This window comes from Euleptes europaea, chromosome 20 (assembly GCF_029931775.1).
Source record: "Euleptes europaea isolate rEulEur1 chromosome 20, rEulEur1.hap1, whole genome shotgun sequence".
NCBI classification, from domain to species: domain Eukaryota; kingdom Metazoa; phylum Chordata; class Lepidosauria; order Squamata; family Sphaerodactylidae; genus Euleptes; species Euleptes europaea.
This window is the reverse complement of record NC_079331.1, coordinates 13,443,524-13,468,708: the sequence shown is the minus strand read 5'-3', so window position 1 is coordinate 13,468,708 and position 25,185 is coordinate 13,443,524. Positions and strand designations below refer to the sequence as shown.

The 25,185-nt window shown below is 50.6% G+C and overlaps 2 protein-coding genes across 2 annotated transcripts; both read right to left on the bottom strand.

Moving 5' to 3' along the window:
* Nucleotides 1–502: 502 nt before the first annotated feature.
* PLIN1 (perilipin 1) lies at nucleotides 503–10,284 on the bottom strand. Its single transcript, XM_056866090.1, has 8 exons — nucleotides 10,240–10,284; nucleotides 8,728–8,929; nucleotides 7,860–7,942; nucleotides 6,961–7,213; nucleotides 4,741–4,913; nucleotides 4,114–4,260; nucleotides 2,138–2,383; nucleotides 503–889 (listed from the first exon to the last, which is right to left on the bottom strand). Exons 1-8 carry the CDS (start codon nucleotides 10,282–10,284, stop codon nucleotides 503–505), a joined length of 1,536 nt encoding a protein of 511 aa, XP_056722068.1.
* A 10,609-nt stretch (nucleotides 10,285–20,893) lies between these two features.
* PEX11A (peroxisomal biogenesis factor 11 alpha) lies at nucleotides 20,894–24,398 on the bottom strand. The gene is made up of 2 exons (XM_056866089.1): nucleotides 24,247–24,398; nucleotides 20,894–21,480 (listed from the first exon to the last, which is right to left on the bottom strand). The coding sequence occupies exons 1-2, from the start codon at nucleotides 24,383–24,385 to the stop codon at nucleotides 20,894–20,896; spliced, it is 726 nt and encodes a 241-aa protein (XP_056722067.1). The 5' UTR covers nucleotides 24,386–24,398.
* Between the last annotated feature and the right edge of the window lie 787 nt (nucleotides 24,399–25,185).

Genomic DNA, 25,185 nt, shown 5'->3' with positions numbered 1-25,185 from the left:
GCCTATGAGTAATGCCCACATGCTGGCTTAAAAGGTCCGGTGTTCAGATCAGTCCGCATATTCAGATCAGTCCAGATAAGGGATGCTCAACTGTATGAGGAAATCCCTGGTTCCTCCATTCACATCTTTATAGCCAGCCCTATCCGCACCAGAAACATGGCAGCCCCACCTAGCAAGGCAGGTAAGCTACAGCCCCAGTTCATAAGGAACTTGCCTAGGGTTGTCAGGTCCCTCTTTGCCAACGGCAGGAGGTTTTTGGGACGGAGCATGAGGAGGGTGGGGTTTGGGGAGGGGCTTCAATGCCATAGAGTCCAATTGCCAAAGCGGCCATTTTCTCCAGGTGAACTGATCTCTATCAGTTGGAGATCAGTTGTAATAGCAGGAGATCTCCAGCTACTACATAGAGGCTGGCAACCCTAAACTTGCCGTGGAAGCTTGCAAAGCCAGTAGGAAGAATGAGCAGACTCGGACTGAAGGGAGACACCGGGCCATTCAGTCTTTCTTAAGGACGGTAAAGGCCTGGGTAGTGAGCCTTGCCATACACAGACTCAGAGTTGGAGCGGTACAGCCCTTCGCTCAACCGCCGGCTGCCAGCTGCCTCTTTGTAAGGGGAGAAGGCAGATTTGCGGGCGCTGGTGGAGTTGGCCTCTAACGCCGGGCTCCGGTGTTGGAAGGGGGCTTGCTGCACCGGGTGGGGCTCGTCGAGATTGAGGAAGGGGAGGGGGAGGTGCCCTCGGTTGGACTGCCAGTCTCCCCGCAGCTGATCATGGGGCCCCCTTTCCTGGGCACGGGTGGCCAGGGGCTGGCGGCTTTCCTGCTGCTGGTATGTCTCGGCCCCATCTGTTATCCCAGCCGCAGTCCCCTCTTCCTTCGCCAAGAGCCGTGGCACCTAAACCAGAAGTAGAAAGAGGCACACAGAGAAGGTAAACTCAGCAGGGTGGTCCGCGGGTAGGGTTGCCAACCTCCAGGTACTAGCTGGAGATCTGCTTTTACAACTGATCTCCATCCGATAGAGATCAGTTCACCTGGAGAAAATGGCCGCTTTGGTCATTGGACTCTATGGCATTGACGTCCCTCCCTTCAATGCCATAGAGTCCAATGGCCAAAGCGGCCACTTTCTCCAGGCGAACTGATCTCTATTGGCTGGAGATCAGTTGTAATAGCAGGAGATCTCCAGCTACTACCTGGAGGTTGGCAACCCCGACTGATAAGCTGGGACTTTCCCACCCGACTGGCATCCAGCCAGATGGGATGGTGCTGAATGGAAAGATCCATGCAAGAGGCCTTGTCCATCTGCAATATTCATGCACCCATCTTGCAGCCATGTGGCACCACGCCACAGGGGAATGGCCCACCCTTGGCTCAGCATCTTCATGAAGGAGATCAGAAGACCCAAATAATGAGCGTAGGGTTGCCGGCTCCGGGTTGGGAAATACCTGGAGATTTTGGGGATGGAGCCTGAGGAGGGTGGGGTTTGGGAGGGACTTCGGTGGGGCATAATGCCGTAGAGTCTACCTTCCAAAGTAGCCATTTTCTCCAGGGGAACTATGTCTATCGCCTGGAGATCAGTTGTAATAGCTGGAGATCTCCAGCCACCACCTGGAGGTTGGAATTCAAACAAAACAGCACAAGAACAAAGAGCCAACCCCTGGCACAGCTAGCCGTCCGTGATTACGAGGAAGGTACATTCCTTTGCCTCATAAATGGACTCTCAAGCATACGGAAGACTTGGAAGCTTGAAAAAATCGTTATGAAATGGGAATTTACCGGAAGCTCATTGCATCTTTATCGCTCCGTTGCTTTTGAACTTTCAAACGCCTTGCATTTTATGTAACTTGTTATACTTGACCTGTTGGTCTTGCACCTGATTTTTTTTGTCAACTGTGTTTGTATACCCGTTGGTTGCTTTGATAATACACTTCTATTAGCAATTTCCAATTTGGGTATTTATGTGCCATAGGTTGGCTCTTTGTTCTTGTGCTGTTTTGTTTGAATTCCAACCTCCTGTTTAAGCACTTGTAGCCTTTCTGGATTACTAACCACCAGGAGTGTGGCTTGCATCAATCCCAGCCGCTGCCCGTCCCACTTGCTCCTCTACCTCCTCAGCTCCCCGACTGTGGCAGGAGAGATCACTTACTGGTACGTAGTGGAAGATCGTGCCCAGAAAGCCGCTGGCGATGGTCTGCAGGACCCCCCACAGCGTGCCCGCTTTTGTGCTCGCCTCGGACCCCGCCCTGCGCGGCGAGAGGTGCAGGCGCTGTCCGGCTGCACTGCAGGGTGGGACGGGGTCCCCCTTCAGGGCAGAGACGGCGGAGAGATAGGCTGCTTGCAGGCTCTGGGTCAGGCTGCCCACCAGGCTCCGGGCCTTGGCACTCCCTTCGGTCTGGAAAAGCGGGGAAAGAAACCAGACCCCTCCATGAGCGACAGCACACGCGCATCGAATTATTCTACATCCAACATATGGCGACCCCTGCAAGGGGATTTCAAGGCAAGGGAGAAACAGAGGTGGTTTGCCCTTGCCTTCCTCTGCAGAGTCTTTCTTGGTGGTCCCCCATCCAAGCACCGACCCTGCTTAGCTTCCAACGTATAATGATCCCAGTGATGGGCTTTCAAGGCAAATGAGAAGCAGAGGTGGTTTGCCGTGGCCTGCCTCTGCAGAGTCTTCCTTGGTCCCCCATCCAAGCATCAACCCTGCTTCGCTCCCAACGTATGGCTACCCCAGCAAGGGCCTTTCAATGCAAATGACAAGCAGAGGTGGTTTGTCATGGCCTTCCTCTGCAGAGTCTTCCTTGGTGGTCTCCCATCTAAGCACCGTCCCTGCTTAGCTCCCAATTTATGGTGACCGCAGCAAGGGGCTTTCAAGGCAAATGCAAAGCAGAGGTTTTTCACCATTGGCTTCCTCTGCAGAGTCTCCCTTGCTGGTGTCCCATCCCAAGCTTAGCGGTGGAGTCTGATCTGGAGAGCTGGTTTGATTCCCCACTCCTCCACGTGAAGCCCTCTGGCTGACCTTGGGCTAGTCACAGTTCTCTTAGCACTCTCTCAGCCCCACCCACCTCACAGGGTGTCTGTTGTGGGGAGGGGAAGGGAAGGTTGTAAGCTGGTTTGATTTGGATTGTAAGCTGGTTTGATTCTCCCTTAAGTGGTAGAGAAAGTTGGCATATAAAAACCAACTCTTCTTCTTCTTAGCCTCCCACTTCTGGTGACCCCGGCAAGGGGGCTTTCAAGGCAAGGGAGAAGCAGGGGTGTTTTGCCATTGCCTTCCTCTGCAGCGTCTTTCTTGTACCAAACATTTCTTGTACCAAGCACCGACCCTGCTTGTGTGGGTGTGTACCAAAGCGGCTGTTTGCCTCGGCATTGCCAGGCCCTGGCCCCAATTGACAGGCTGGAGGGACGACTTCTGAAATGTTGAGAAATGTCACATCACGACCAGTACGCAGACGCTTTGGGAGCTAGAATGGTGTCGCCATGAGGGTGTCACACTAGGATCTGGGAGACACCGGTTCTAATCCTAGGGTTGCCAACCTCCAGGTACTAGCTGGAGATCTCCTGCTATTACAACTGATCTCCAGCCGATAGAGATCAGTTCACCTGGAGAAAATGGCCGCTTTGGCAATTGGACTCTATGGCATTGAAGTCCCTCCCCTTCCCAAACCCCCGCCCTCCTCAGGCTCCGTCCCAGAAACCTCCTGCTGGTGGCGAAGAGGGACCTGTCGACCCTATTTAATCCCCACTCTGCCATGGAAGTATGCTGGATAATTAGGGTTGCCAGGGGTCCCTCTTTGCCATTGGCGGAAGGGTTTGGGGGCGGAGCCTGAGGATGGCGGGGTTTGGGGAGGGACTTCAATGCCATAGAGTCCAATTGCCAAGGGGCCATTTTCTCCAGGTGAACTGATCTCTGTCAGCTGGAGGTCAGCTGTAATAGCAGGAGACCTCCAGCTAGTACAGGGAGGTTGGCAACCCTCTGGGTGATCTTGGGCCAGCCGCGCACTCTCAGCCTCACCTACCTCGCAGGGTTGTTGTGAGACTAAAATGAAGGCTGTAAGCAATGTGGAGTCCCGATTGGGGAGAAAAGTGGGGTGTAACTAAAGCAAACGAAATCATCAAATACTGTACCGTGCTTCTTCGGTCATCGTCATTCTTTCCTTCCTCCTCTTGCTTGGGTGCCTTTCTCTGCCCTGTGCTTAGCCAATCACTTGCTGTTTCTTGAGCGCTGGAGAAGATCCGCTGGGTCTTGGTTGAACTCTGCCCAGCCAACCCACCCTGGATAGAAAAGATAGGGAAGAGTTCATGGTACACTATTTGACCCAGGTACCCCCACCTGTCCAATGTTTCATATGCCCTTGTGCCATGTATCCCCCCATGAAGTCATACTTCTAGCTTCTCCTCTTCCTATCACGTGAGTCTGATGTCACACAATTGCCAGTCTTAGGGAGGGGCTGTGGCTCAGTGGCAGAGCATCTGCCTGGCATGGAAAAGGTCCCAGGTTCAATCCCCAGCATCTCCAGTTAAAGGGTCTAGGCGAGTAGGTGATGTGAAAGACCCTGGAGAGCCGCTGCCGGTCTGAGTAGACAATACTGACTTTGATGGACCAAGGGTCTGGTTCAGTATAAGGCAGCTTCATGTGTTCATATTTGTGCTTGTAATTCAGTGGGTCCCAGTGGTGGAAGACTTGAAGACCTCCGCACTAAAGCCCAACACTAGTTTCACCTGAGGCAAGAGAATATTACGAGAGTATCTTACCAGGCCTGGAATCCACATAGCCCATTCCTCTCCCTTGGCTCTGGTGTGTTGGATGGTTCGGGTTGTCTGTCTGTAGGCAAGCTGGGAAACATTGAGGGCCAAAGCACTGACCCTTCCAAAGATGCCGGAGGGAGATCCCTCCCTTGAGACACGAATCTCTGAATCCTCACGAGCTAGGAGAAAAAGTAGAGAGACATAGACATAGGCAGACCAGTTAGAAGGTTCCCAAACCTTATGTGACATCACAGCATATCTGCCAATCAGTAGCAGGAGAAAGCCAGGTGGTTTTTTTAAAACTTAAGAAACATACACACACATAGATAAGATTACCCCTGCTATCTCAGTCCTTCTATGTCTGCTTTAACAAAAATTGAGAGTTGCAGTGAAGTTTCACAACTGGAAACATCTCTGCTTGGCATGCAGAAGGTCCCAGGTTCAATCCCAGGCATCTCCAGTTAAAGGGACCAGGCGAGTAGGTGATGTGGAAGACCTCTGCCCTGGAGAGCTGCTGCCGGTCTGAGTAGACAATACTGACTTTGATGGACCAAGGATCTGACTCAGTATAAGGCAACTTCATGTGTTCATCTCCAGTGCCACCTTGTGGCAATTATTGCTGCTTCTTCTTTAAAAAAAAAAGTTTTATAGATATATAAAAAATAATTGAATGCAAACAAAAAGAAGAATCAAAAGGTCATATCATGACAGCGCTTACAACTGCGTCAATTACATTAGATTTTTAAAGAGCAAGAATATAACAGACAATGATATTATAAACTTTGTGCGATAAAAATAATAGCAGTTAAGAGCAGCGTATAATAGAATAATGTTCAGTATTAAACAGTGATCATAATTGCTTCTTGATTTTTGGGCACTTGTTAAAAATATTACACCATATTTCTGCTCCAAGGTGCATTGCATGCATGCTACACAGTTTGCAACAACAACCACCCTCAACCAGTAGGTGGCAGCACTTTATAAAGGGAGACTATGAAGCATCCTGGGAGACTGAGAAAAGAAGTTGACTTGTGGAATTCACAAGGTATCTAGGCGAATGAAGACACGTGTGTTGCTGCTCTGATACCAGCTGTCAACTGAAAAGAGAAAGGCTCTCATTTATGACAGCCAAGATGATAGTGAGGGGGGGGGAGGAGGAGGAGAAGAAGGAGAAGAAGAAGAAGAAGAAGAAGAAGAAGAAGAAGAAGAAGAAGAAGGAGGAGGAGGAGGAGGAGGAGGAGGAGGAGGAGGAGGAGGAGGAGGAGGAGGAGGAATTGGTTTTTATATGCCAACTTTCTTTACCTTTTAAGGAGCCTCAACCTGGCTCACAACCGCCTTCCCTTCCCCCCCCCCACAACAGGCACCTTGTGAGGTAGGTGAGGCTGAGAGAGTTCAGAGAGAACTGTGACTAGCCCAAGGTCACCCACAGCAGGCTTCATGTGGAGACTCAAGTGGGGACTCAAACCTGGTCCTCCGCTCTTAACCGCTACAACACGCTGGCTCTTGGTTGCAGCTTGACCGCCCTTACCTATGTATGTAATACAGTTAGATTTCATTCCAGGAGCGCCTGAGAGACCAACAAGAGTTTCAGGGTATATACTTCCGAGAGTCAAAGCTCATGTCTGATGAAGGGAGCTGTGACTCTCAAAAGCTGATACGCTGAATCTCTTGTAGGTCTCTAAGGTGCTCCTGCACTCGACTCTAACTGTTTTACTGCAGACCCGACATGGCTAACCCTCCGAGACTGTATGGATGTAACGAACGCTACATTTCCTCCACTTCTAGGGGAATGATGCAAGGACCTTCAGAGCCTTTTTTGCACCGCAGGGGCTTCTTCAAGCGTCAAGATGCTCTGTTGCCTCTTAGCACACCCCTGAGACCACCCCGGTCTCACCCCTGGGTTGAAATTAAATCAAAAGTGTTTCCGTCTAGACATTAGGAAGAACTTTCTAACAGTTAAGCGGTTCCTCAGTGGGACAGGCTTCCTCGGGAGGTTTTTAAGCAGAGGCTGGATGGCCATCTGTCAGCAATGCTGATTCTATGACCTTAGGCAGATCATGAGAGGAAGGGCATCTTGGCCATCTTTTAAGCATGGATAGGGGTCACTGGGGGTGTGGGGGGGGAGGTGTGAATTTCTGCAGGGGGTTGGACTAGATGACCTTGGTGGTCCCTTCCAACTCTATGATTCTATGACCAACCACAGACAAGTCAGACGACTTTATTCACCTGAGTTGCACTCAGGTTTCGGACGGAGGGCGCCCACCAACTTCTCCACCTTTCCGATCGCCACTTCTACTCCTGCTTCGGCCATGTAGCTCACTCGACTGCTCCTGGCGTCCTCAACGACATCTCTCACAGTATTCTGAGCCTGCTCACAGCTTTCCTCAGCCAACCCCAAGATCCAGTCCAGGGCATCGGCGATCGAGTGCCTAGCACTTTGAATATGAGTGCCGATGGAGCCCTTTAGCTCAGAGGTCACCTAGAAGAGAAATAACATCTGTGATGTACATCTAAAGGGGCCCCATTAGGGAGTTTCAAACTTGAAGGGTCTCATTGGCTGGCCAAGGGAATGGGTGGTACCTGTGAGAAATACAGAATAATATGCAATGATTAAACTAATAATTAAATGGTGGAACTCCCTGCCCCAGGATGTGGTGATGGCTGCCAGCTTGGAAGGATTTAAGAGGGGAGTTGACATGTTCATGGAGGAGATTGCTATTCATAACTACTAGTTAACATGGATACTAGTCATGATGCATTTCTATTCTCTCCAGGATCAGAGGAGCATGCCAGATATATTAGGTGCCGTGGAACACAGGCAGGGCGGTGCTGCTGCAGTCGTCTTGTTTGGGGGCTTCCTAGAGGCACCTGGTTGGCCGCTGTGTGAACAGACTGCTGGAATCGATGGGCCTGGGTCTGATCCAGCAGGGCTTTCCTTAGGTTCTTATCTCACCACCCAAAGACTTGGGAACAGCCACTCAGATAAGGAAGCAAATTCACAAAGTATAGGTCTAGCAACACCCATTAGCCACAAGTGTCAAATAGATCCTCCATGTTCTGAAGCAGTGTACCTCTGAATAACCAGATTCAACAGAGCAGATCTTTTTGCGGTTGTTGTTACTTACTTCCTCCACTGGCTTGTGAAGGGCAGGAATTCTTTGCTCCAAGTGATCCAGGCCTTGGCAAGCCAAGACATTGGCTACTGCAACTGAATCAAAGAGGATACCAGTGTTAGAATAATACAGGAGGCAGCATTGACCAAAACTATCCAGAAGAACTCAGGCGAAACTTGGACAGGCGCAATGCGACAACAAAATCATTGTTTTCCCCAGCTTCATGTTTGTGGGTTTAGCGCCCTGAAGAGCCCCTGAGATTAAAAAAAACCAAGAAGTGGTTTCATATTGTAGAAGAAGAAGAGTTGGTTGTTTTCCCCGGTTTTCTCTACCTTTTTAAGGAGACTCAAAGCGGCTTACAATCACCTTCCCTTCCTCTCCCCACAACAGACCCCACAACAGACACCCCACTCTCTCAGTGGGGCTGAGAGAGTTCGGAGAGAACTGTGACTGGCCCAAGGTCACCCAGCTGGCTTCATGTGGAGGAGCAGGGAATAAAACCCAGTTCTCCAGATTAGAGTCCACCACTCTTAACCACTGCACCATGCTGACTCTCAGTTGCTGAACAGAATTCAGGAATGCTGGCATGAACACATGAAGCTGCCTTATTAATAAGACCCTTGGTCCATCAAAGTCAGTATTGTCTACTCAGACTGGCAGCGACTCTCCAGGGTCTCAGGCAGGGGTCTTTCACATCCCTTACTTGCCTGGTCCCTTTAACTGGAGATGCCGGGGATTGAACCTGGGACCTTCTGCATGCCAGGCAGATGCTCTACCACTGAGCCACGGTCCCTCCCAACCATTATGCCAGAATCGTTTTGCCAGAAACCACCGCTACTGCTGGAAAACTCTGTTAAGATACAAGACAGGCGACGCTCACGTTGAGGTTCTAGCTTCCGCACCACCGGTTTCATGCTCCACGCAGCAAGCGAGCTGGCGGCTTGGATCCCTCTCTCATAAGCGTCGCACACTGACGCCACCAGAGGATGAGACTCTTTGGCAGCGTTGTATGTCTTTTGGAGGCTGCTGCATGCTGAGTTCACCACCGGGAGGCGCAAGACCCTCCAAAAGGCATTTTCCTCCTGCAAAGGACACCAGAGTCAACATGCTGGTCAATGGATCACTCAAGTCTTGCAATCCGACCGGTCAACGGACCGGCCAGACAGTGAACAGACAATTGGCCACGAGGCCAAGGGCTGCCAAGTGGGGGGGAGGGTGAAATGTTGGAAGCCTTGGTCACCAGGGGACCTAGGGAGCTGGACAAGTTGTGGGTGTGTGTCTTAAGTGCCGTCAAGTCGCTTCCAACTCATGGTGACCCTATGAATCAATGTCCTCCCAAATGTCCTATCTTTGACAGCCTTGCTCAGATCTTGCAAACTGAGGGCCGTGGCTTCCTTTATTGAGTCGATCCATCTCTTGCTGGGTCTTCCCCTTTTCCTGCTGCCCTCAACTTTTCCTTGCATGACTGTCTTCTCCAGTGACTCTTGTCTTCTCATAATGTGACCAAAATACGATACCTTCAGTTTAATCATTTTAGCTTCTAGGGTCAGTTCAGGCTTGATTTGATCTGTAACCCACTGATTTGTTTTTGGGTTTTTTGACAAGTAGAGGGACCTGGCAACCCTCGTGGTGAGTCATGCTAATGCGGAAAGGAATGCTGGGCAGCTCCTCTGTCAGTCACGGAAATACCCACCTTAAGAGGGATTTGCTTGTGGGCCATTTCTCCCAAGGATCTCAGACCCTCTTCCCAGATAATTTGATCCGACCCAACTAACAACTAGGGTTGCCAACTTCCAGGTACTAGCTGGCGATCTCCTGCTATTGCAACTGATCTCCAGCCGACAGAGACCAGTTCACCGGGAGAAAGTGGCCGCGTTGGCCATTGGACTCTATGGCATCGAAGTCCCTCCCCTCCCCAAACCCCTCCCTCCTCAGGCTCCGCCCCAAAAACCTCTCGCCGGTGGCAAAGAGGGACCTGGCCACCCGACTAACAACCCAGGTTTCCAAAACAAGAAGCAACGCCAACGTCTGCTTGGCCTGGATTGAAAAGACGGGCAGACGGTTCTTTCCCTTGAGCAACCACGATTAAAGTGTCAAATATCAGAAGAACAGCCTGTCCCCCCGGTGCTTCCCTAGAACTCTTCTTTCCAGGAGGAGGGGTTGGTTCCTTGCTCTGCTTTTAATTAAAGCTCTCTTGGAGAAACTGGGTTTTCAATGAAAGGGCCATTCGGGCAATTATCTGTTGACAATACCCATCCCAACGCACTTAATTTCTTTTTCCTTTTTGGGCTGGGATTAGAGATCTGCAGGAATGATGGGATACAGGAATCGCCTCCCTCGACGGCAGAGCTGGCCTATTTCTTTCATGCTTCGCTTCCCCCTGCAAACCTACCTTGCGGCTTCCGTTCGGCATCGCCTGGTTGCCTTTGGCCGCCATTGTCGCGAAACATCAGCCTACGAAAGGAAAACGCAGAGAATTAAGCAAGAGTTCTCCTCCCTCCCCCCCCCCTTAGCGTTTTCCAACATAGCCTTCGGGGCGGTCTAGCCTCTATCCTGTTTTCCTCAAGTGCTTGGCTGGCATCTTGAACATTCGCTGTGCCCATGGACTTCAGCGCACTTAAAAGGGTGTTGCTCTGCTTAGGACTGGAAGTTCAAGCAGAAGAAATTGCTCTGGGCAAAGGGACTTGGTGTGGAGTCCCAGGTTAACATTATCGCCAACCTCCAGGCGGGATCTGGTCTCCCAGCATTGCAAGTGATCTTCAGATGAAAGACATCGGCCTTTTATGCATGGCTGTTTCCCTCTCTGACTTCAGGTCAGCGGCAGAGAATCTGCGCAGCATGGGGTAGGTCCCAGGCTCAGTCCCCGGCATCTCCAGTTAAAAGGCCTAGGCAAGTAGGTGATGTGAAAGACCTTTGCCTGAGACCCTGGAGAGCAATGGAGGGGGGCCGTGGCTCAGTGGCAGAGCCTCTGCTTGGCATGCAGAAGGTCCCAGGTTCAATCCCCAGCAGCTCCCATTAAAGGGACTCGGCAGGTAGGTGATGTGAAAGACCTCCGCCTGAGACCCTGGAGAGCCGCTGCCGGTCTGAGTAGACAATACTGACTTCAATGAACCACGGGTCTGATTCAGTATAAGGCAGCCTCATGGGTCCGTGTGTTCATCATACATGCCGTTTCCAAATGGCAGGTTCTGAGGGTAGTCTCTACCCCGCTGAGTAGGGTTGCCAGGTCCCCCTTCGCCACCAGTGGAAGGTTTTGGGGGTGGAGCCTGAGAAGGGCGGGGTTTGGGAGGGGAGGGACTTCAATGCCATAGAGTCCAATTGCCCGAGCGGCCATTTTCTCCAGGTGAACTGATCTCTATTGGCTGGAGATCAGTTGCAATAGCGGGAGATCTCCAGTCACCACATGGAGGCTGGCAACCCTACTTCTGAGTCCCCTCCCTAAACTCCGCCTTCCCAAGGCACCCCTCCTGAATCTCCAGGGATACTGTGTTGGCCACCACAGTATCTGATACAGCAATCACGCTGATGCTCAACAGGTGTGATCAGTGCCTGCAGGAGATACTATCCAGGAATCCCACATCAGCCCCATGTAGGAAAGACAGGATCTAAATGCAACATAATAATAAATAAGGAGAATTGTATCCTTAGCATCCCCAAATTACATGTGCAAAAAAAAAAAAAAAACTCTCTTCGATTGGCATGGAAACCCCAGATGTCTTCCTTCATGCTCTTTCATGATAAACCATCTTTTATAATGGCATTGGCCACTCCACTCTGTAGGTCAGCAATCCCTGGCACCACATCCATGGGTAAGATGGTGCTCATCCTAATATGTTCATGCTTCTTGAGCAGAAAATAAAAACAGGGAGCTCTGGTCATTCTCTACCAGCCAGCAGGCCAGCAAAGTGCTAAGCTTGCCCCAGGCAAGCATCAACACATGAAGTTGCCTTCTACTGAATCAGGCCCTTAGTCCATCAAAGTCAGTATTGTCTACTCAGACTGGCAGTGGCTCTCCAGGGTCTCAGGCAGAGGTCTTTCACATCACCTACTTGGGAGGGAGCCCCGGGGCGATGAACGGTAAGCTGCAGTATTGCGGTCCAAGCTCTGCCCACGACCTGAGTTCGATCGCGACTGAACTTCCGGAGGTCGGTTTCAGGCAGCCGGCTCAAGGTCGACTCAGCCTTCCATCCTTCCGAGGTCGGTCAAATGAGTACCCAGCTTGCTGGGGGTAAAGGGAAGATGACTGGGGAAGGCACTGGCAAACCACCCTGTACACAAAGTCTGCCTAGTAAACGTCGGGATGTGACGTCACCCCATGGGTCAGGAATGACCCGGTGCTTGCACAGGGGACCTTTACCTTTATTTGCCTAGTCCCTTTAACTGGAGATGCCGGGGATTGAACCTGGGACCTTCTGCATGCCAAGCAGATGCTCTACCACTGAGACACAGCATGTCCAATCAGCTTGGCCAATAGATACAGAATTTCTTATGTCACAGTCCTAGGCCTCCTCTTCTTAATTTTATTTACTTTTTAAATTTAAAACTTTTTTATGCTCCCTTTCCACCCAGCTCAGTGTCCTCAAGGCAGCAAACAATGGAAAACATTACAACAAGTTTTTAAAATGTGTGTCAAATGCCACCAAGTCGCAGCTGACTTACAGTGAATGGTGGGGTTTTCAAGGCAAGTGATTAAGCAGAGGTGTTTGGCCATTGCCTGCCTTCTTCTGCAGAGACTTCCTTGGAGATCTGCCTTCCAGGTATTGACCCAGCTTCCGAGATCTGACTAGATTGGGCTATACTAGACCATGCCAAGTCCCAAGCTTTTAAAATACACAGCATCAAAACCAACCAATTAAACAGGCCACATAAACAGGTAAAAACACAGACAAGGGAAACGGGGTCAGGGAGGGAACGCCAGATGAAAGAGATACATCTTCACCTGCAGGTGGAAGACAGTGACAGAAGATGCCCTGCTTTTTATGCCCTGCTTTTCTCTACATTTAGGAGTCTCAAAGCGGCTTACAATCCCTCTCCCCACACACACACAACAGGCACCTTGTGAGGCAGGTGGGGCTGAGAGAGTTTGGAGAGAACTGTGACTGGCCCAAGGTCACCCAGCTGGCTTCGTGTGGAGGAGTGGGGAAACCAACCGGTTCACCAGATTAGAGTCTGCCACTCATGTGGAGGAGCGGGGAATCAAACCTGGTTCTCCAGATTAGAGTCCGCCGCTCTTAACACATGAAGGTGCCTTATACTGAATCAGGACCATCTATGTCAGTATTGTCTAAGACTGGCAGCTGCTCTCCAGGGTCTCAGGCAGGGGTCTTTCACATCACCCACTTGCCTTGTCCCTTTAACTGGAGATGCCGGGGATTGAACCTGGGACCTTCTGCATACCGAGCAGAGGCTCTACAAACTGAGCCACGGCCCCTCACCACTACACCATGATGGCTCTTCTACATGTTAGAGAAGAAAAGCATAGAAATAAATGCGTGTTGCTGCACCATGCCATGAATCATGCGGTCGCATGTGCCTGCGCCAGGGAACTGCAGCCGATCCCAGCTCTTTGTCATGTGCAAAGAGTAAACGTTGCTGCTCACTTCACACCGGGGTGCAACGCATCCTTGTAATCCATGCATGCAGAAAGTGGTTTCAGGAAGCATTCGTCACTCATTGGAAACACCTTTCACCGCCCCCACTGGCATGCTAGGTGTTGCAAAGGTACTCACCCGTCAGAAGCCACACTGTCTTTAGGAGGGTGTCAGGAGCGGGGCGCGGGTGTCGCTGCCGTCTCCTGGAAAGGCAGACTCTGACCGAAAAAAAGAAGTGTTGCCCCAGACAGTAACACGAGCGAGCCCCTCCTTCCTCACTGAAATGGGTCAAACATCCTGCCAAGTTTCTGTGGTTACCGGGCAAAGAACTCCCTCGGAGCCCATGAAACTCAAAAGACCGTCTACGAAATGCTGGCCTGTCCTTTTTTGGACTGGGGGTGCAGAAGCAATTGGAGGTTGGATCCCGCCAGCTTTCCTACTGCAAAAGACAGGTCGCTTTTGACCCCCCCTAAGGCGATTGGGAACAAAAGTCATGGGAAACCAGTAAAACGGGCGACTGGGTGAGATGAAGCGGGAACGTCGGGAGGATCCAAGGGGCAAATCTCACCCCCTCGGCTGAGAGTCCACTTTTGGGCCTCCTGAGTCCCTTCATGAGCATGTGTAAAGTGCCGTCAAGTCGCAGCTGACTTATGGCCACCCAGTAGGGTTTTCAAGGCAAGAGAAATTCAGAGGCGGTTTGCCATTGCCCGCCTCTGTGTAGCAGTCCTAGACTTCCTCGGAGCCAGCGTGGTGTAGCGGTTAAGAGCGGTGGTTAAGAGCAGTGGACTCTAAATCTGGAGAACCACTCCTCCAGATGAGCGGCGGACGCTGATCTGGTGAACCGGGTTTGTTTCCCCACCTCTCCACAGGAGCGGCGGACTCTGATCAGGAGAACCGGGTTCGATTCCCCACTCCTCCACATGAGCGGTGGACTCTAACCTGGTGAACCGGGTTGGTTTCCCCACTCCGACACACGAAGCCATCGGGGTGACCTTGGGCTAGTCACAGCTCTTCGAGCTCTCTCAGCCCCACCTACCTCACAGGGTGTCAATTGTGGGGAGGGGAAGGCAAGGCAGTTGATTGTAAGCCGGTTTGATTCTTCCTTAAATGGTAGAGGAAGTCGGCATATAAAAAACAACTCTTCTTCTTTTCCCATCCAAGTACTAACCAGGGCCGACCCTGCTTTGCTTCTGAGATCTGAAGAGATCAGGCTAGCCTGGGCCATCCTGGTCAGAACCTTCCCTTCATAGATTTTTAAAAAAATATATAACTTTTTTTTTTTATTTCTCATGGCCTTTTAGGGGATCCACTGCTCCTTCCTCTTTCGGGGGGTTCTTCTTTCCTTGTGGTTCTTTTAAAAATATTGCTTTAATGTTTATAGGTCAATTTGTATTATATTACATAGGTACCTGGAGCTCAAATTGCACTTTTGAGGACACATCGTAAAATGCCGCATGCAACGATGGGTGAATAATTAAGTCTGGAATAGGAGTAATACAGTTCTGCTTCTACTACTGACATAATAATATACAGTCCCCCGCCCTGCCCCATTCCCTTCACATATTGTAGAAGCAGCTCACGGGTTTTGTTCCATGTTTTGCCGTGAGAAACAAAGCTCAGAAAGTGAGACCGATTGCTCTAGGACTTCTCCTTCAATGTTAATTTGCAGGTGTTCCTTCTAGCTGGGTGTAGAATGTAAAACACCCTTTAATTTAAGAAGAAGAGTTGGTTTTTATATGCTGACTTTCTCTACCATATAAGGAAGAATCAAACTGGTTTACAATCGCCTTCCCTTCCCCTCCCCACAACAGACACCCTGTGAGGTAGGTGGGGCTGAGAGAGCTGTGACTAGCCCAAGGTCACCCAGCTGGCTTCATGTGAGGAAACAAACCAGGTTTTCCCAAGGCCCTGCTAATTTTGTCTGTTTCCCACTGGGAGTCAGAGGTTTTGTGTAAGTCTACAAAGAGCTGCGCTCTTTGCAACAGGGAGGGGCCGTGGCTCAGTGGTAGAGAATCTGCGTGGCATGCAGAAGGTCCCAGGTTCAATCCCCGGCATCTCCAGTTAAAAGGGACTAGGCAAGTGGGTGATGTGAAAGACCTCTGCTTGAGACCCTGGAGAGCCATGGAGATTGGCTGTGGCTCAGTGGTAGAGCATCTGCTTGGCATGCAGAAGGTCCCAGGTTCAATCCCCGGCATCTCCAGTTAAAGGGACTAGGCAAGTGGGTGATGTGAAAGACCTCTGCCTGAGACCCTGGAGAGCCATGGAGATTGGCTGTGGCTCAGTGGTAGAGCATCTGCTTGGCATGCAGAAGGTCCCAGGTTCAATCCCCGGCATCTCCAGTTAAAGGGACTAGGCAAGTGGGTGATGTGAAAGACCTCTGCCTGAGACCCTGGAGAGCCGTTGCCGGTCTGAGTAGACAATGCTGACTTCGATGGACCAAGGGTCTGATTCAGAAGGCAGCTTCATGTCTTCACCACTGACTTGGAAATCCTTCCGTAAGGAATAATAGGTGAGCAATGTCTGCAGTCATACCATGAGGAAGTTGAGCAGCGTGGTTTTCAAACTGCATCCCTGCCCTCCCTTGGAAACTTATCAGGGATTTCGTAACGAGAGAGAGAGAGAGAGAGAGAGAGAGAGAGAGAGAGAGAGAGATGTGCAATGTGCAATGTTGCAATGTGCAACCGAGGGAAAATCCCGGGACTGAGCTCCAGATCACGCCCTTTGGGCAAGCAAGGCTGGGCCAGGCCTGAGCGGTGCTCAGCACAAAAGGACTGTCCATCCTAGAACATAACGCCTCCTCTGCCACCCGCAGGGGTCCCATCGCCGAACCTCGGCAGGCAAACTGATCTGCAAATGATTCCTTGGAGCTAAAATTCAATCGCAAATAGGCTCCTGCACTTTTTCAGGTGAGACCGGCCTTTCTGTCCAAATGTGAGAAAGGAGCCCACGATGCTTTTCTGCGCATGAAAAGTTTAAAGTCCTTGGCCATTTATGCACGGGAGGTTTCCCCTTGGGTTTGCCTCTCTCTAGATGAACGTTTTCCCCATCCAAATTCTCAGAACTTTGCATGGGGGCTTATTGTTGAGTTTTGAGAATTTGGATGGGGAAAACGGGCATCTAGAGAGCAGCAAACCCCAGGCGAAACCTCCCGTGCATAAATGGTCCCTCCTTACAATCTCACTCCTCTTTATTCCAATTGTATTTTAGGCTTCGAACCTGGGGCTTACTGCTAAGAACTTAAGAACAGAAGAGAGGCCCTGCTGGATCAGACCAAGGTCCATTAAGTCCAGCAGTCTGTTCACACAGGGGCCAACCAGGTGCTGAATAAACAGGTGTAGAATTGCAGTATAAAGCACCACATACCTCCAGGCTAGGGTAAGAACATGTACCAACTCCCCTGTGGAGGCCAGATTAGAAGTTTCCAGTTGGTGAGCTCTTAAGGTTGAGCTATGGGGCGACACACAACCCCCCCACCCCATACTTAATCTCCTGGTGGTACAAAGTGCCGTCAAGTCATGGCTGACTTATGGTGACCACGTAGGGTTTTCAAGGCAAGTGACATTTGGAGATGGTTTGCCATTGCCTGCCTTTGTGTGGGCTGAGAGTAAGGTTGCCAACCTCCAGGCTGACTTATGGTGACCACGTAGGGTTTTCAAGGCAAGTGACATTTGGAGATGGTTTGCCATTGCCTGCCTTTGTGTGGGCTGAGAGTAAGGTTGCCAGCCTCCAGGCTGACTTATGGTGACCACGTAGGGTTTTCAAGGCAAGTGACATTTGGAGATGGTTTGCCATTGCCTGCCTTTGTGTGGGCTGAGAGTAAGGTTGCCAACCTCCAGGCTGACTTATGGTGACCACGTAGGGTTTTCAAGGCAAGTGACATTTGGAGATGGTTTGCCATTGCCTGCCTTTGTGTGGGCTGAGAGTAAGGTTGCCAACCTCCAGGCTGACTTATGGTGACCACGTAGGGTTTTCAAGGCAAGTGACATTTGGAGATGGTTTGCCATTGCCTGCCTTTGTGTGGGCTGAGAGTAAGGTTGCCAACCTCCAGGCTGACTTATGGTGACCACGTAGGGTTTTCAAGGCAAGTGACATTTGGAGATGGTTTGCCATTGCCTGCCTTTGTGTGGGCTGAGAGTAAGGTTGCCAACCTCCAGGCAGTAGCTGCAGATCTCCCGCTATTACAACTGATCTCCAACCGATAAGAGATCAGTTCACCTGGAGAAAACGGCCGCTCTGGCCGTTGGACACGATGGCACTGAAGTCCCTCCCCAAACCCCGCCCTCCTCAGGCTCCCCCCCCCCAAAAAAAATATCCAGGTATTTCCCAACCCGGAGTGGGCAACCCTAGTTGAGTCTTGAGAAAACTGTGACTGGCCCAAGGTCAACCAACAGGCTTCAGGTGGAGGAGTGGGGAATCGAACCCGGTTCTCCAGGTTCGAGCCCGCCGCTCTGAACCACTACGCCACGCTGGCTCCCTACTTAACCTCCCGCCTTCACTCAAAACCAACCTCCGCAAGGCCTGGCTTCTTTCTTTTGTTGACAAGCTGCTGTGCTCCCGCGAATGTAGGTGAAAAAGCAACCCAGCTGTAAGCCTGGGGAAAAGTGTCTTTCTTAAGCCTCGGGGTGAGTAACTCCTTTCTCCAGACAGAAGTCCAAAGGGCAGCCGGAGCCCCCAAACAGCTGCCTGGGTACTTAGCAACTAGCTGGCACTTGGGACTGGATGCACTTCATACTTACAAAAAATAAAGCCACAGCACGAACGCTCCTTGTCCAAGAAGGAAGAGAGGTTAAATATAGGGTTGCCAACCTCCAGGTCCTATTCAGTACGCAGCCACCAATGCACTTAATTCTTTACTTCTAAGAGAAAACCACGTGTCCAAATATGTACTGCTTTACAAGATAAACCATCATATGCACTTTTTACACAATATGTTAGAAAGCTGTTATATTTTTTATACAGGGAAATATATGTGCACAAATATACCACTGTTCTTAAAATCTCAGTGGAACAATGTCCCGCATACAATTCTAACTGTATGTAAACCGAACTTGTCAAACCAGCTTACTCGGAAGCAAGTGCACTTTCTGTGTGGTGCGCAGGATCCACGCACCCACAACGGGACGTCTTGACAAGTTTGGTTTATATAGTTAGAATTGTATGCGGGACATTGTTCCACTGAGATTTTAAGAACAGTGGTATATTTGTGCATATATATTTCCCTGTATAAAGAATATAACAGCTTTCTAACATATTGTACAAAAAGTACAAATATGTAAAGTAGTACATATTTGGACACGTGGTTCTCTCTTAGAAGTAAAGAGTTAAGTGCATTGGTGGCTGCGTACTGAATAATTCCTTAGCTGGTTGCCAAATCTTTCTATTTAGTACGCTCCTATTATTTGTTAACCTCCAGGTCCTAGCTGGAGATCTCCTGCTATTACAACTGATCTCCAGCCGATAGAGATCAGTTCCCCTGGAGGAAATGGCTGCTTTGGCCATTGGACTCTATGGCACTGAAGTCCCTCCCCAAACTCCGCCCTCCTCAGGCTCCACCCCAAAAACCTCCTGCAGGTGGTGAAGAGGGACCTGGCGACCCGAATCGGCAGGCACCATGGTGGGGACCCTGATGTAGGGGCTCCTTCCTTAACCACATAAAATGCAATCCTGCGCACAATTACCTGACATTAGCCCTACTGAACATATTGTGATTTCCTGGTGGGAAACATGTCTAAGATTTGGGACCACAGCTCCTGATGACACATTACACCCGTTACCCATGTGTTTTCCGTAAGCCCGCCTCTGATTTTTGACCTCGTAAGATAATGTGGAAGAGCCCTGTGGTGGAGAGGGGTAAGCTGAAGTACTGCAGTCCAAGCTCTGCTCATGACCTGAGTTCGATCCCGTCAGAAATCGGTTTCAGGTAGCCGGCTCAAGGTTGACTCGGCCTTCCATCCTTCCGAGGTCGGTAAAATGAGTCCCCAGCTTGCTGGGGGTAAAGGGAAGACGACTGGGGAAGGCACTGGCAAACCACCCCGCAAACAAAGTCTGCCTAGTAAATGTCGGGATGTGACGTCACCCCATGTGTCAGGAATGATCCGGTGCTTGCACAGGGGACCCTTACCTTTACCTTTAAGATAACGTGGCTGAGAAGTCACAATTTTCATTTACAAACGTATGCCCAAAGCAGCACGAAGTTCAAAATAATTCAAGAATAAAGACTGCAAGAAACATCAAACACACACAATAATCGTGTTTTTCCCACTTTATTGAAGAGGCTGAAGAACAGCAACTTGCGGACTTGGGACAACATCTGAGTTTGGGACAAGGCTCCACGTCCGAGCCGAACATCCCATCCAGGAAATTTACTTCCAGCCTCCTTCGAATGTGCTTCCGATGCCCCCACTGAAGAACTTTATCTCAACGGGAACGGTGGGAGTAACACAGACTGATACAGACTGGTAAATTGTACATTGGGCATTGTTAGTGGCCTCGGCATGAATATAAGGCACATGTGCATAAGAAAGGGAGAGTTTTGTCCAGGTGAGCCAACGCCTAACCCAGCTCCCGTGATTCAAACCCCACAGCCCATAAAGCTTCTGAGTGGATGAATGGGTTTTGTTCCATTCCCCCCAAAACCCGACAAAAACCTATTTAACCAAGGCAACCGTGAGACAAGAGGTAATAGGAGATGGGCAATTGTTTTTAAGAAAACAGGGAGTGGTTGGACAGGAACTTCACTTTTCTTCGTGGTTGTTGTATTTTTGGCTGTCAAGTCACAGCTGACTTATGACAACCCCGTAGGGTTTTCAAGGCAAAAGGCGTACAGAGGTGGTTTGCCATTGCCTGCCTCTACGTAGCAACCCTGGGCTTCCTTGGTGGTCTCCCATCCAAGCGAACCAGCGTGGTGTAGTGGTTAAGAATGGTGGACTCTAATCTAGGGAACCAGGTTCGATTCCCCGCTCCTCCACATGAGCGGCGGACTCTAATCTGGAGAACCAGGTTCGATTCCCCGCTCCTCCACATGAGCGGCGGACTCTAATCTGGAGAACTGGGTTGGTTTCCCCACCCCTCCACACGAAGCCAGCTGGGTGACCTTGGGCTAGCCACAGTTCTCTTCGAGCTCTCTCAGCCTCACGTACCCCGTACACAGTGTCTGTTGTGGGGAGAGGAAGGGAAGGAGATCGTCAGCCGGCTTGATTCTCTTTAAAAGGTAGAGAAAAGCGGCATATAAAAACCAACTCCTCCTTCTTCTACAATCTTTTACAAGCCATCCTCTTCCTCTCTGCCCGGGGCTGCGGCTTGGAAGCACGACCTTCATTCATAAAGCCACGCAGAAACAAAGAGGAAAGATACAGTCAGAGAACAAACTCCATTGGCGGAGGGAATCCCTGATGTGTTTTATATACAAAGGTCTGTAGTGCAGAGTAGGGGGTGGGGGTGGAGAGAGAACAGAAACTATCGGGGAATCTCCTGAGAAGGTTTTAGCTTCAGGCTCGGACTGGCGACCGTCAGGATCCCGACCAGGGAGGAGACAATGCCGCAGAGCGCGATGACTACCGGGTGGGTCTTGTAGATTCCCAGCCGGTCCAGGGGGCTCGAGAGATCGCAAAGGTTCTTCAGGGTGTCGAGCAAGAGAGGAGGATGCCTCCTCAAGGTGAGGCAGAGGAGGAGGAGGAACGGCTGCAGCCCCCCCGTGAGACGGGACACGAAGCTCCGGACTCGCCGGCCACGCGGAGGCGAGTCCTCCCGGGCCCCCTCCGCCCGCGCCGTCTGCTCCATGCGCCGGCACAGCTCGTACAAATCCTCCGTCAGGTTCATCACCAGGGAGTAGTAGTAGCACCGGGTGGCTCGCCGGCGCCACTTCTTCTTGTCGATCTGGGGGAAGAGCCCCACGCTTCTCACCCACAGGAGCATGTCGCAGACGAAGTACAGGGCCCGGTTCAGGTGAGAGACCGTCAGGCAGAAGCGGGGGACCAGCTCCGGCAGCTGGTTGGACTGCCGGGCGGCCACGATGGCGTGGACCATGTTGCCGAGCCGGAACACTGCAAGGAATTCACAAAGGTTAGGAGCGGCCGTTCTGTTTTTGGGCAGACAGCTTCTTCCTGGGTTAGGGTTGCCAGCTCCGGGTTGGGAAATACCTGGAGATTTCGGGGGCGGAGCCTGAGGAAGGTGGGGTTTGGGGAGGGGAGGGACTTCAATGACATAGAGTGCCATTGCCAAAGCGGCCCTTTTCTCCAGGTGAACTGGAGATCAGGTGTAATAGCAGGAGATCGCCAGCTAGTACCTGGAGGTTGGCAACCCTACATCACCTGCAGACTATCCATATTGACCAATAATTTGCAAAAATAATAATAACAACCTCCAGGTACTTAAGGAAAAGCAAACAGCCCAAGGCTCAAATTAAGGAACATATACTTTATGTATATAGAAAATTAAGTCTTTGACTTTATATATATTTATAGAAATTAATACAGTATATGTCCCTTAATTTGAGCCTCGGGCTGCTTGCTTTTCCTTACTTACCAGTTACAGCATAGGTGTTTGTGGTTTTGGATTGTCACCTCCAGGTACTAGCTGGAGATCCCCTGCTATTACAACTGATCTCCAGCCGACAGAGATCAGTTCCCCTGGAAAAAACGGCCGCTTTGGCCATTGGACTCTATGGCACTGAAGTCCCTCCCCTCCCCAAACTCCACCTTCCTCAGGCTCCGCTTGTTGGCTTGATTCTCTTCAATATTATACGGAGTTAAGTTTCACGTACTGTTTCGAGGGTCCAGGCAAGTCAGAGGAGGAGGGCGCAAAAAGGGATTTGAAACTAACTTCTATCTGCGGCATGTGGGTTTGGAGGATTTTAATTGCAAACGCCCCCATTGATGCTACGCTGTACCCACCCCCGGCCATTCCACTCTGGCAATTCTTTGCAAACGTTTGGATAACTTCTACACCGAAACCATGACATTTCACCGATCGCCACCGTTCCTACCTCATGAGTTTTTCAGAACAGTCAAGAAGAGGAAGAAGAAGAGTTGGTTTTTATATGCCGACTTTTCTACCACTTAAGGGAGAATCAAGCCGGCTTACAACCACCTTCCCCTCCCCACAGCGGACACCCTGGGAGGTAGGTGGGGCTGAGAGAGCTGTGACTGGCCCAAGGTCACCCAGCTGGCTTCATGTGGAGGAGTGGAGAAACAAATCCAGTTCACCAGTTTAGGCTCCGCCACTCACGTGTAGGAGTGGGGAATCAAACCCGGTTCTCCAGATCAGACTCCACCGCTCCAAACCACCGCTCTTAACCACTACACCACGCTGGCTCTCAAGTCAAATGATCTTGGCCAGGAGCCTTGATACAGCATTTTTCTGATCTCTTGGGGGGTGGGGGGTTGGAAAGAAGCTGACCCCCGGCCTCTGGGGTAGAGTGCATTCCCTCCTCTACAGGCACAACACACACCCCTTTCTACGCATTTCTGAAAAGAAGCCAACAGCTGCGCTTCGGGACACATCGGGCGCTCTCAATTAATGGTGTCGATTTCCATAACCGGTATTTCCCCCCCTTGATACTCGCATGGCTGGCCCCAGAGATTTTGTGGTGTTGCGCAATTGTCCAAACAAGCTAATTTAAGAAAAAGGATGCACCGCAGCAGCAAAACCAAGCAGGGTCTATGTAAAGGGGAGCTTCCCCATTTCACAGATATTTCCCCCTGCCCCATATATATTTTTTGCCTTCAAAACCCACAAGGTTTTCCTGGCAAGTCATTCAGTGGTGGTTTTCCATTGCCTGCCTCTGCATTGCAACCCTAGACTTCCTTGGAGAAGAAGAGTTGGTCTTTATATGCAGACTTTCTCTACCACTTAAGGGAGAATCAAACCGGCTTACAGTAGCCTTCCCTTCCCCTCCCCACAACAGACACCCTGTGAGGTAGGTGGGGCTGAGAAGGCTCTAAGAGAGCTGTGACTAGCCCAAGGTCCCCCAGTTGGCTTCATGAGTAGGAGTGGGGAAACCGCCCAGTTCACCAGATTAACCTCTGCCACTCCTGTGGAGGAGTGGGGAATCAAACCTGATTCTCCAGATTAAAGTCCACTGCTCCAAACCACCGCTCTTAACCACTACACCCCGCTGGCTCCCACATCTAAGTACTAACCATAACTGACCCTGGTCAGATTCCAAGATCTGACAAGATCTTGCTAGCCTGGGCTACCCATGTCAGAGTTCAGCTATATATACTCTGTGCTGGGGGGGGGGGGAGAAAAATTAAAATAAACTACATTCTATAATGGGGCAATCCAAATTCAGCGTTAGGCAAAGCCAAAATTTGCAAGGTGCATCAATTATGAAGAGAGAAAAAACCTCTTTTGGCAACAACAACAAAAAAACAACAACCCATACCAATAAAATTTATGCAAAGAAGTAAAAGTCAGAGAAGGGGAGCTATGAAAGAAAACACTGAAGCCTAACTTTTGAAATCTTAGTAGAAAAGAGCAGGAGTCCAGTAGCACCTTAAAGACTAACAAAATTTCTGGCAAGGTGTGAGCTTTCGAGAACCACAGCTCACTTCTTCAGATTTCGAAACCTTAACCAGCAACCCGCTGCTGACATTTTAGCAGGCTTACACCTCCGGGTACATTTTTGCAGCCATAAGGACTAGAAACTTGGGGGTGGTGGGATTTAAAGCCATGCGTACTGCCTTAACAGCTACAGAAGAGTTTAGATGGAAGGGAAACTACTGGAGGGTGGGGTGGAGAGAGAGAGACAGAGAGAGAGGGGGAGTGCGCACACGAGAGAGAGCGCACTTCGATGGCGACATACTTACGCTTGCGGCCAGAGCTCATGCTAGACTCCAGGTGTTTGAGCTTCATTAGCACCGCTTCTCTGCCACGCTTATTCTCTAACACATAGCTAAGCAGCATGCAGGTATACTGAGTTGCACTGGAATGGGGGAAAACATTCATGTCACAGGTGAGGCGGGCAATTTGCAGAGGGGAAAAAAGAATGCCCCTTTTGCAAGAAAGCGAAGCCGAGCCGGCGGGGGCGAAGGCGGAACCGCTCGCCGAGACGCGACGCGAAGGTGCTGCGGCGCAGCTTTAAAAAGCAGCCCGGGTCGATTTTAAAACGCCGGGCTGCCTTTGCGAGGAAGTGCCCCAGAGGAGGAAAGGAGATGTCTTTGTTCCTGAAATACATCAGTTGCAACTTGCAGCCGCCTTCCTAATAAGCAGTTTCTCGGAGCCTCGAGGGCCACAGCTTCGCAGCTCCCCATGAATCTCAGCCCCACGAGCCTCGTGCCGCACAGAAACAAAGGTAGTTCAGTCGCTGCACCGTCCTGACAGCTAAGAATAAACCAGGAATTTTAAGGCCCCCGACAGACATAGGGGGTTACCGCACTTGTATTCCCAGCGATGCATTAAGAGTTTGAAAACGTTATAAAAAATACTGTTCGCACTTTGTTTGGCCCCTTTAGCTGTGAAGACGTCTTCCAACCATTGATAAGCCGTGGTATCCAAAAACCCTTTTAAAGCGATGCTTTTTACAACATTTTCAAACTCTTAACACATCGCTGGGAATACAAAGTGCGGTAACCCCCCTTATGTGCACTGATTCATAAATTATGCGAGTGTGCAAAGTGCCGTCAAGTCGCAGCCGATTTATGGTGACCCCGTACTGTCTTCAAGGCAAGAGGCGTTTGCCTTCCTCCGCATAGCGACCCTGGTATTCCTTGGGGGTCTCCCAGCCAAGTACTAACCAGGGCCGACCC